At 40.0% G+C, this 12603-nt stretch overlaps 1 protein-coding gene across 2 annotated transcripts in view; it reads left to right on the top strand.

The window, feature by feature from the left end:
- The window catches only part of NPEPPS (aminopeptidase puromycin sensitive), a 117290-nt gene extending 110308 nt beyond the window's left edge, over positions 1 to 6982 (top strand). For both annotated transcript variants that reach the window (XM_027974632.2, XM_060395568.1), the window contains exons 20-23: positions 1513 to 1620; positions 2103 to 2258; positions 2527 to 2574; positions 5481 to 6982. In XM_027974632.2, coding sequence (XP_027830433.1) covers positions 1513 to 1620; positions 2103 to 2258; positions 2527 to 2574; positions 5481 to 5633 — 465 coding nt within the window. In that variant the 3' untranslated portion in view covers positions 5634 to 6982. The remainder of the gene's footprint in view (positions 1 to 1512; positions 1621 to 2102; positions 2259 to 2526; positions 2575 to 5480) is intronic.
- The last annotated feature ends 5621 nt before the right edge of the window (positions 6983 to 12603 follow it).

The raw sequence follows: 12603 nt of genomic DNA, 5'->3' as shown, positions 1-12603 counted from the left end.
AGGCAGAATCAGGGTTCTTCAAGAAACCAGTTAGGGGAGGTTGGGGAGGGATGGACTGGGAGTTTAGAGTTAGCAGGTGCAAACAATTATTGTATATGTGTAACTGAATCACTTGCTGTACACTGAAAACTAACACAACATTGTAAATCAACTATACCTCTATAAAATTAAAGGAAACGAAGCCAGTTGATGGGAAATGAGAAGGATTTTGTGTTAGTAATTTAAGAATAATGAAGCAGGCTAAAGAACTAATTCAGAGTATATTTGAAATGCAGTGTTACGGTGCCATCTAGTGGACTCCTGTGACAGGTCCTCTTGGGGGTGGGCTGGGGAATGCTTCCTAAATGCCAGCGTTCAGACCTTGACTATTAGAGCTGAAAAGGACCTTAGAAATCATCTGTCCACCCCGCTCATTTTACAGATGGGGAAACTGAGACCCGGAGAGGTTAAGGACTTAGTCAAGATCACACAGCTAGTTAGAGGCAAAGCTGGGTCTAGAACCCAGGTCTTCTGACCTCCTATCTATTTTACTACACTGCTGCTCAAAAGAGTCCAAAGGAAAGGAAGAGGAAACTGGGAGCTGTGATGGGGTCTCCAGACACTGGTCAGTGTTAACTCTTCAGAGGGAAAAAAAAAAGGTCAAGAGAGTCTATAAATTAAGTTGTCTTAGAGAAGTATCTCATATACATTTGAAGTTCTAATTTTTAGAAAAACATAATGTTTTGTTTCTAATTATGAAAAAAGATTTTGGTATACTCACTATGGAAGATTTAGAGGCTAGAAAAGTATAAAGAAGAAAACAGAACTTGTAATTTTAAAAAAGTCACAAATATAGCCTGTATAATATGATCTTATCCATGATTTGGTTAATGTAAATATAGTAATTTTTTCTTTATACTTTTCTATTTTCTTAATGTTCTGCATTCATAATACTTTGCAGTTAAAAGTGTGATGCTGCATAATCCTACTGATCAGAGACCATTATTAATGTTAACATTTTGATGTGTTTTCAGGGTATTTTCTCCCCTTCTCATTAAATTTTTTAAAATTTAGAACCATTTTGCTTTGTATCCCTTCTTTCAGTTAATATATCAGTGGCATGTTTATGTCATCAAATATTCTTAAAATATTACTTTCAATAATGCTTCCTGTGTTTTTTTATTGATGAGTTGAATTGATTTCCAGTGGTATTAGTAATGATGATTATTTTGCCTATCTAACATAGAACATTAGTCAGACATCAGTGAATAAAGAATTTGGTCATGACGGGCTCACCCCTTAGATCTTGAGGTTGAACTGCTCAGAACTGATGACAAGCTCTTCATGTAGTGAGCACTTACACCTAATGATTTACTGTAGGGGCACAGGACAAAGTTAGTGCTCAGACCTCTTGAAAAATATTCTTTTGTTAATTTCATATCCTGCAGTCTTAGCCAATGAGAATGTAAAACAAAAGTTTCACCTCATTCAGGGAGAAATTAATTGTCTCTTTCTGTATTTTTTTCACTGTAGCTTCACAAACAAGCAGATATGCAGGAAGAGAAAAACCGAATTGAAAGAGTCCTTGGGGCTACTCTTTCACCTGAATTGATTCAAAAAGTCCTCACGTTTGCACTTTCAGTAAGTTACAATGAAAACTGCTTTTAGAGGGAATTATTACCAACTGATCTATAGCAATTGTCCTTGATTCATATTCTCTTGATCTGTCTTAATCCTAGACTAAAGGCTTCCTCTTTCTTGAAAAACTGGAGTAAGCTTTTGTTACTAACCACTATATTTCCCTCTAGTGGTAGGAATCAGAATAGTTGGGAGACTATGAAATAAACTGTAAGGTTGACACATCCGTGTGCCTACTTCCTGTCTCTTTCTTCCTTTACCCTAGAGCAGGTATCTATTGAGCAGCCATCTGTTGTACCCATCTCAGTGCTTCATTCTCAATTTGGCTGATCTGTAGGTTAAACATTCTCCTCTTTGCTAGAAGCTTCTGGTGCCAGTTATTCCTGAAACAAAAAGGGGATTACTTGGGTACCTCAACAGCATTTGCCCTTTCTGGCATCAGACAATATTCTGGATACGGTAGACTTGTAGTTTTCTTTTTTTAGGAAGAGGTACGTCCACAGGACACTGTGTCAGTAATTGGTGGAGTGGCTGGAGGCAGTAAGCATGGAAGGAAGGCTGCTTGGAAATTCATAAAGGACAATTGGGAAGAACTTTATAATCGATACCAGGGAGGATTCTTAATATCTAGACTAATAAAGGTAGGTGAAAATGTTTGAGTAGCTTGCTTATCATGGATATTACTGAGAGACATTCATGATTCACTCAACCCATAGATTATCGTCTGCTTTTTAAAAGTTTTCTGAAGTAGTTACTAGCTTTACTAAAGAGTTTCTCCATAACCCATCCTGTATCCTGTAGAATAAACTGAAGTTGGGAAAGAGTGGTATGATTTGTTTTTATGGTAAATGGAAGTTTGTTCCTAACCTCTTAGTTATATTTACTATTTATAAACCATTGTTTTTTCAGCTATCAGTTGAGGGATTTGCAGTTGATAAAATGGCTGGAGAAGTTAAGGTAAGGAAAGTACAGTTTACTTTTCACTTTTCAATCCAAAAAATAAAAATACTAATCAAATTATAATCATAGATTGTTGGGGTGACATACTTTAGGAGTGTCTCCATGTTTTTCTTGGAGAAAGGTTAGGTTGTATCCTTAAGGCCTGAAGAATTTAGAGTTGGAATCATCTTTGAGGGCATTAAAGTGTTTGAAAGAATGTGGAATTTAGAGTCAGTCAACCTGGATGTAAATCTGTGCTCTGCCCCTTGTTAACTGAGTGATTTCAAGCAGGCTTTTTTAACCTCTATGAGCCCGTCTCCTCTTCCATAAAATGAGGTGATAAGATTGTCTAGACTAAGTAATATAGGGGGCCTGGAACATAGTAGAGCTTTCATATTAGTTCTTTTTCCCTTCTGATACTTTTCATACGTCTTTTATGTGCACAGAGAGACAAGATGACTACGTAGGGACTCTACTCCTAGCCCTTTTCAGTGTCACTTCCACCTTCATTCTTGAAAGCAAGAAGGTTTCGGGGTGAATTTGGAAATTCTGAGAGCTATAATGTTTGGTTCACATTATGAGTTAATTTACTCAGTCATAGGTTAGTACATAACAGAGAGTCTAGATCAAGATTCAATATTATGTATTGCATTATGTAAATAATTACTTTATTGTAAAGGTAATAAATATTCCTGAAGGAGAAATACATATAATTAGTTCAAGGGGAGGCCAGTGGCCAAGTTAAGGCTAGTAAAGTAGAGGCCTGACTGTAGAGGGCCTTGTAGGCCATATAAAAATGCTCCTAAGAATGGGAAGCCCTTGAAATGGCTTATAAACAAAGGGATGACTTAATCTGGTCTATATGATAAGAATTTCAATCTGGCTGCAGTACAGAGAATGCAGTTTGAAAAGGGGAGATACTGGGAAGCAAGAATGATAAAGTAGCTTGGAGGAGATGGTGTAATGAAAGAGATTCAGTTCAGTTCAGTTGCTCGGTGGTGTTCGACTCTTTGCGACCCCACGGACTGCAGCTCGCCAGGCTTCCCTGTCCATCACCAACTCCTGGAGCTTGCTCAAACTCATGTCCATCACCAATTCCCAGAGTTTACCCAAACTCATCTCCATTGAGTCGGTGATGCCATCCAACCACCTCATCCTCTGTCGTCCCCTTCTCCTCCCACCTTCAATCTTTCCAAGCATCAGGGTCTTTTCAAATGAATCAGTTCTTTGCATCAGGTGGTCAAAGTATTGGATTTTCAGCTTTAGCATCGGTCCTTCCGATGAATATTCAGGACTGATTTCCTTTAGGATGGACTGGTTGGATGTCTTGCAGTCCAAGGGACTCTCAAGAGTCTCCTCCGACATCACAGTTCAAAAGCATCAATTCTTTGGCGCTCAGCTTTCTTTATGGTCCAACTCTCACATCCATACATGACTGCTGGAAAAACCATAGCTTTGACTAGATGGACCTTTGTTGGCAAAGTAATGTCTCTGCTTTTTAATATGCTGTCTAGGTTGGTCATAACTTTTCTTCCAAGAAGCAAGCATCTTTTAATTTCATGGCTGCAGTCACCACCTGCAGTGATTTTGGAGACCCAAAAAATAAAGTCTGTCACTGTTTCCATTGTTTCCCCATCTATTTGCCATGAAGTGATGGGACCAGATGCCACGATCTTAGTTTTCTGAATGTTGGGTTTTAAGCCAACTTTTTCACCCTCCTCTTTGACTTTCATCAAGAGGCTCTTCAGTTCTTTGCTTTCTGCCATAAGGGTGGTGTCATCTGAGTATCTGAGGTTACTGATATTTCTCCCAGCAATCTTGATTCCAGGGCTTGTTTTGTTAATCTTTAATACAGCCAATATTTATTGAATGTTTTGTCTGTATTGTGAACATATCTGGGGGAGGAAGAAGGAAGTAGTCAAGGATAATTTCCAGGTTTCTCATATGTAAGCAGTGGTACTATTTGTTGAGGTAGAATGAGAGGAAGTCTTACTCAGGCTCTAAGAACCCAACTGTGATAGGAGCCTTGGAGCAGGAGCCATTGTCATCCATGTCAGTAAAGTGACTGATTTCTAAGAGGTTTAGACTTAATCTGATGAATTAGTCATTCTCTCTTATAGACCTGTGATGACTAGTTCAAAGGAAAGACACCCCCCCCCCCGCCCCCTGGCTCAGTCCCTATCCTTTTGCTGGTTGATATTTTCTATGAAACCAGGTGTCCTTCATTAGAAAATGGTTTATTCAGCTTTTAATCAGTAAGCACTGCAATAATTACAATGAACTCTGAAGTAGTTTACTGTATGAAAATGTGTCTATCAAATTTTAAATTATTAGAATATGGCAGCAATTTAAGCTTCTTAGTTTTATTATCCCTTACACATTAATCTTTATTGGAAGTAGCCAAAATGTGTTGAATCCTTAACTACTCTATGCCAAGTATTTTATTTTCTCATAGATGATAAAACAGAGCAGTTAATTTACTCAGTCACACTTTAGTACATGATGGAGCCTAGATCAAGTCCCAAGGCTGATTTCAAAGTCTAGACTTCAAGTAGGTTTTTTTTAACCCCTGTGAGCCAGTCGCATCTGTAAATTGGGTGATAAGATTGTCATTTAGATGAAATAACACAGGGGGCCTGGTCCTTGATAATAGTTCTTTTTTACTTTCTTTTGCTGCTTGGACAGTGAACCTTAAAGAATATAGGTTCTTTCTCTCTGATTAGGCTTTTTGGCATATAATACATTAGGGGAAGAATTCCTACAGGTCTAAGATGCAGCTTGTTTTCTTTTAGCCTGGCAGTGGTAAATTTTCTGAGTGAAGCTTATGAACCCTTCATAGACAGTGGGTATTTTCTCATGACCTGTGATATTAGCTTCTTACTGTTGCTAGTAATGATCCTACATTCTGGATTGTTTTGTGCCAGGCTTTCTTCGAGAGTCACCCAGCTCCTTCAGCTGAGCGTACCATCCAGCAGTGTTGTGAAAATATCCTGCTGAATGCTGCTTGGCTAAAGCGTGATGCTGAGAGCATCCACCAGTACCTCCTTCAGCGAAAGGCCTCGCCGCCCACAGCATGAACCTGGAGCACACCGCCACTGCGGTTCTACTGCTTTGTGCAGGGATAAGGTGGAGCGACTGAACAGCTGATTCACATGCCAAGAATTTGGAGTCTGCTTTCAAGCCAGTGGGGGTTGGACAATGAATGTAGTTAACTGGTTCCTGCTCACACTCCAGAATTAAATTCTATTGAAAAAGGAAAATCAGCAATTCAGCAAAAAAATAAAAATGTAAATATGATAGTAATAAAATAGAGCATAACGAAACTGTGAAACTTCCTGAAGCCTTGTCAGTGGTTAAAAGTATTTAACACTCTCCTGTTAATGACAGATGTTCTGTTTTTATAACCTACGAAAAGGAAACTAGAGGCTTCTGTAAAGAGGATTTTTGTGAAGTGGGTTCTACAAGCAGCCTACAAGCCAAGTGTCCATTGCTGGGAATGGTTAAACATTAAAGGCTGATAGCTGGTATAATATAGAGTCTGTGCATAATCTCAAGTGGGGTTTTTTGTTTTTTGTTTATTTGGCATGGGGACTGATCAGGAAGATATATTTTCCTGCATAACTCAATCTGAACCAAGGATTGTAGTTTTCCTCCTTGCCTTCCCTTCTGTGTGACCCCTTGGCAAGAAAAAAAAAAAAAAAAGTTTTAAAAAAAAACAACAAAACCTATCCTGGTCTGGGTTTTTTCCTTCCCTTAGTTCCATCCCAACCCACCACCCCGGTGTCCTTCTTAGAGATAAATAATAAGGAAACATCTTTTATAGCCACATTAAATAAGAGAAACTGATATACATTATTTTTTTCTTTCTTTTTTAAGATGACTTTTAAGAATCCTGAAATGCATATAGGTGAGACAATAGAAATGAAGTTTTCAGCCAGGCCTTTCTGAAGGAGTTATTCTGCTGAAAATGGTCTGACAGGCAACTGTTGACCCTCTTTCTGACAGTATCAGCACTGGCTTCTCCTGGTTCAGTTCGGGCCTGTAAGAAGTCAGTGGTTGCTGATGCAGGGCCCATGTATTCGTGGTAACTGGTTTAAAAAAAACAAAGACTGTAAGCCTGTGTGTGCCACTCTGCTTCCACAGTGTATCCTACTAACAAGCCTCACCAACCTAATCCAGTGAGTTTTAACTCTAAATCTCATTCCTTTCCTCTTTCCCTACTTTTTTTCTTTTCTTTTTCTTTAAAAAAAAGAAAAAATATTTTTGTGTGTTATTAACAGGAATTCATATTTGGTGTGGCTTAACTGTATTTCAGAAGGTCATCAGATTGTGAGACTGCTTCCTTGAAACATTTTTGTGCTATTGTTTTAAAAAAATAATAATTAAAAAACAGTTGGCGTTAATAAAAATGTCAATGTGAAATCGATGTCCTGATGTCCTCTGTTCTCTTCGGTAAGCAAGTAAAACCTTTTCTGTCACTCAGGAGGATTATAAGTAGTTTTACTGCCATAGGGGTTTTTTGAGTCTAAGAAAATCCAGTTGCTTAGTTTCTAATGAATAGTACCTAGCCAGAAATACCCTAAGATTCCTCCTAAATTACTTCTGGATTAACTCAGAAACCTCTTATAGCTCCTTAGAGTCAGCATTAACGAGTTAACCTTAGCCTGCCAGTTCCTATGTCCTGAGGCTTCCTTTTATCTAGGCATGTGCTTACAGTACCAGCAAAGTAAAGACACCAGACTGAGAGAAATTATTTTAATGGAAGAACTCAAATCAAATGCTGGAAAGAAGTCTCAGTTTTAGCACACATGCAAGTTGTGTGTATATAACAGTTCAGTGGTTTGAGTCATGCTGGGGAGGAGATGGTGCTGGCTGCATTCCTCTTCAGAACTGCTGCTCATCCTGTTTTGTGTCCCAGGTCTTGACCCCCATGGACTGCATCAACAGGTTCCGTTGCCCTTTGACTTTAGGTTGTGTTGATCCAATTAGTAACACCGTCAGAAGATCAAAAGGCTGAGGAATGGATATTTAGAAGCCTGGGTATTTATTTCCCTGGCTTCTAAGTCACCAGGTCACATAGGTTGTCTGTGTTCCTCTACCAAAGACTGTGACTCCTAACAAGCAGCCCTCTTTAGCTTCTAGCTCCTTCTCTCTGCCCCTTTACATCTAGGGATAGAAAGGACCACTCATTTACTATCTCCTGAACTCTGCCCATGTCTTTGTGAACAGTCCCTTTATTAAACCTCCTTCAAATTACCCAGTTTTAGTGTATTTTCTGTTTTCCACTAATACCTTGATTGATTCGGGCACCAAAGTCTTGATGCTTTGGGTCTCTAAAGGTCTTAATCCAGCCTTTTCTGTGTCAGGTATTTTGTTTTATGTGGCTGCGCCGTGAGGCTTGTGGAATCTTAATTTCCCGACCAGGGATTGAACCGATGCCCTCGGCAACAAAAGCATGGAGTCCTAACCACTGGACTGCAAAGGAATTCCCTGTCAGATGTTTTAGTTTATTGTTTGTCTTCCAAATAGCTCCCTATCCTAGGTAATATACTCATTTTACAGATGAGAAAGCAGGCTCAGAAAAATTAGGTAGTCAAACAGCAAATAACTCTCAGTCCTAGTGGTCAACTCAAGCTTGCCAGTCTGCACGAACCTGTGTTCTTCCAGCTGATTGTTAGGTTTCCACAATTAGAAGATCATGCAGTCACAATGGATACAAGCAATAGCTTTTAAAATACTTAATGATTCTCCTTTTCCCTAATTTTTGTGAAAGTTCCTCAGTGGTGTCTGACTCTTTGCGACCCCATGGACTACAGTCCGTGGAATTCTCAAGGCCAGAATAGTGGAGTGCATAGCCTTTCCCTTCTCCAGAGGATCTTCCCAACCCAGGGATTGAACCCAGGTCTCCCACATTGCACATGGATTCTTTACCAGCTGAGCCACAAGGAAAGCCCAAGAATACAGAAGTGGGTAGCCTATCCCTTCTCCAGCATATCTTCCTGATCCAGGACTCAACCGGGGTCTCCTGCATTGCAGGCGGATTCTTTACCAATGGAGATATCAGGGAAACCTCTTTTCTGTAATTTAAATCTGGTTAAAATTTTTAGAAAGTTGGGAAGAAAGACAAATGTGTTAGTTTCTTATAGAAAATGTTATTTTATATTCATGGGAAGCAGTAGAGGCTTTTGGGACAGTGGGCAGCAGTGGATGAATTCTTATCTGCCATTTTCTAAGAATGAGTTTCAGGAAGTAAGGAACCCCTCTATAAAGAATGTATCTCTGTAGTGTGCAATTTGGGGAGTATGAGGGGGTTTATAGCTTTAAATCAAGTCTTTCAACTCTGTTATCCAAATGAGTCCTGGACTTGGAGCCACATTTGTAGGGCTAGTGATTTTTTTTCTCAGCAAGAAAATAAAAAGCTTTTGGTAATATAATGTTGACTGTATACTTACAGTATCATATTTGACTAAAGAATAAATCTGCTGTTACTAAATACTAGTTTTAGGATCTCGGGGTTGTTTTTCATAAGACTGTCTTCTGTGGGCTTATACCAGGTGGCTCAGTAGTAAAGAATCCACCTGCCGATGCAGGAGACTCGGGTTTGATTCAGGAAGTTCCCCTAGAGAAGGGATAGGCCACCTACTCCAGTATTCTTGCCGGGGAAATCCCATGGACATAAGAGCCTGGTGGGCTATAGTCCTTGGAGTAGGGTGGCAAAGAGTGCATGACTTGCCATGCATCTTTTCTGGTAATGCAAAATACCCACCCCAAAATGACCTGCCTTCTTAGAACAATCCTAGCACAGTGAAATGGTCAAGGTGTTTGGTTTCAAATGCAAGAGTGAGACGGGACCCTGACATTAATGAAACGTGGGCCAAATAACTTACTTTCCCTAGGAAACCAAGTCAGAGGATGATTGGTTCTTCTAACGGTTTGATGGTTAACTTTGTGATAAACGGTAGTGTCAGGAAGGAAAGCTGATTGGGCTGTTACTGCCACTTGTGGATAACTCTTGTTCAGTCGCTAAGTTGTGTCCGACTCTTTTTGACCCCATCGACCGCAGCACACCAGGGTTCCCTGTCCTTTGCCATCTCTGGAGTTTGCTCGAACTCATGTCGTTGAGTCAGTGATGCCATCCAACCATCTCATTCTCTGTCACCTCTTTATCCTGCCCTCAGTCTTTCCCAGCATCAGGGTCTTTTCCAATGAGTTGGCTCTTCACATCAGGTGGCCAAAGAGAACTCTGCTTCTCTGATTTTGTTGCTGATATGCTTTCACTCCTGAGTTCCTGGTCCAATGTTGGGGTGGAATTAGCAACAGAGAAGGAACATAGCTTACTATCTATCATAGCTTGTGCTTTCTCAGGAAGCTGCCGCCAACTGACAGTAGATATGCTATACACCAATTAAAATGAACACCAAGAAGGGAAAAACAGTCCTGCCATAGTTTGGCTGATCATACCAATATGGTCCTCTGTGACACCCACCTCCTCTCACCTCCCAACCACCTTAACCTTTATCATAAATTTGACAAATTGTACAGGTATACATTACACTGCAATCTTAACCCACTCATTAAGGTGTTGATTACCTTGTATTATGTATCCTAACCTTATGGATATACTCTTCTTCATGCTTATTAGACTTTTAAAGACATCAAGAAGGAAACAGTACACTGAATGGCTGATGATTTAATAGAAATCTCAAGACAACACAGGATACAAGGTAGTGGAGGAGAGGTGGAGAGAAACGGCTGATAAGAAAAAATACAAAACATTAAAAATATTTGACATTAATGAGGATGGGTGAGATGATTACTGCTTCTCTAATAGGTCAGTGGCCTCTTCTATCAATGGAGCATTTAAAGTCAGGAGAATAGGAGGGGTGTAGGAGGATGAAGTGAATGCTGTGGCCTTTACAAGTGCAAAGAAGCGCCTCCGCTCATGTCATCCTTGAAACAGACTCTCTCCCCACTGGGTAGACAGCATGTCTTATAGAAGATCTCTTGGCTACCAAAGCTGGTCTTTCCCTGCCTCTGCTGACTCTCTGCTCCCTATAAATGGAAAATTCTAGACCTGTGTGTTCAAATACAGTAGCCACCAGCCATATGCAGCTATTTAAGTTTAAAGTAAGTTCCACGTTCAAGTGCTCAGTAGCCACCCATGGCTGCTGCTGCTAAGTCGCTTCAGTCGTGGCTGCCATATGGGGCAGTACAGATATAGATCATATCCATAGCTGAAGAAAGTTCTATTTGAGCACCCTGATCTACACCTAGTATGTGCAAGTGTATGTTTTGTGTATGGTAGAGAATAATTAGATAAGTCTATGCAGAATGATCTCTGTTCATCTCCAAGGCAAACCATTCAATATCACAGTTATCCAAGTCTGTGCCCCAATCAGTAACGCTGAAGAAGCTGAAGTTGAACAGTTTTATGAAGACCTACAAGACCTTTTAGAACTAACACCCAAAAAAGATGTCTTTTTCATTATAGGGGACTGGAATGCCAAAGCAGGAAGTCAAGAAACACCTGGAGTAACAGGCAAATTTGGCCTTGGAATGCAGAATGAAGCAGGGCATAGACTAATAGAGTTTTGCCAAGAAAATGCACTGGTCATAGCAAACACTCTCTTCCAACAACACAAGAGAAGACTCTACACATGGACATCACCAGATGGTCAACACCGAAATTAGATTGATTATATTCTTTGTAGCCAAAGGTGGAGAAGCTCTATACAGTCAACAAAAACAAGACCAGGAGCTGACTGTGGCTCAGATCATGAACTCCTTATTACCAAATTCAGACTGAAATTGAAGAAAGTAGGGAAAACCACTAGACCATTCAGGTATGACCTAAACCAAATCCCTTATGATTATACAGTGGAAGTGAGAAATAGATTTAAGGGCCTAGATCTGATAGATAGAGTGCCTGATGAACTATGGAATGAGGTTCGTGACATTGTACACCAGACAGGGATCAAGACCATCCCCATGGAAAAGAAATGCAAAAAAGCAAAATGGCTGTCTGGGGAGGCCTTACAAATAGCTGCGAAAAGAAGAGAGGCGAAAAGCAAAGGAAAAAAGGAAAGATAAAAGCATCTGAATGCAGAGTTCCAAAGAATAGCGAGAAGAGATAAGAAAGCCTTCTTCAGTGATCAGTGCAAAGAAATAGAGGAAAAGAATAGAATGGGAAAGACTAGAGATCTCTTCAAGAAAATTAGAGATACCAAGGGAACATTTCATGCAAAGATGGGCTCGATAAAGGACAGAAATGGTCTGGACCTAACAGAAGCAGAAGATATTAAGAAGAGGTGGCAAGAATACACAGAAGAAAAAAAAAAATACACAGAAGAACTGTACAAAAAAGATTGTCACGACCCAGATAATCATGATGGTGTGACCACTAATCTAGAGCCAGACATCCTGGAATGTGAAGTCAAGTGGGCCTTAGAAAGCATCACTATGAACAAAGCTAGTGGAGGTGATGGAATTCCAGTTGAGCTGTTTCAAATCCTGAAAGATGATGCTGTGAAAGTGCTGTACTCAATATGCCAGCAAATTTGGAAAACTCAGCAGTGGCCACAGGACTGGAAAAGGTCAGTTTTCATTCCAATCCCAAAGAAAGGCAATGCCAAAGAATGCTCAAACTACCACACAATTGCACTCATCTCACATGCTAGTAAAGTAATGCTCAAAATTCTCCAAGTCAGGCTTCAGCAGTCCGTGAACCATGAACTCCCTGATGTTCAAGCTGGTTTTAGGAAAGGCAGAGGAACCAGAGATCAAATTGCCGACATCCGCTAGATCATGGAAAAAGCAAGAGAGGTCCAGAAAAACACCTATTTCTGCTTTATTGACTATGCCAAAGCCTTTGACTGTCAATCACAATAAACTGTGGAAAATTCTGAAAGAAATGGGAATACAGACCACCTGACCTGCCTCTTGACTGTATGCAGGTCAGGAAACAACAGTTAGAACTGGACATGGAACAACAGACTGGTTCCAAATAGGAAAGAGAGTACGTCAAGGCTGTATATTGTCACCCTGCTT

The sequence above is a fragment of the Ovis aries genome, chromosome 11 (assembly GCF_016772045.2).
Source record: "Ovis aries strain OAR_USU_Benz2616 breed Rambouillet chromosome 11, ARS-UI_Ramb_v3.0, whole genome shotgun sequence".
Classification (NCBI taxonomy): Eukaryota; Metazoa; Chordata; class Mammalia; order Artiodactyla; family Bovidae; genus Ovis; species Ovis aries.
The sequence above is the reverse complement of the archived record's forward strand: the minus strand, read 5'-3'. Positions and strand labels throughout refer to the sequence as shown.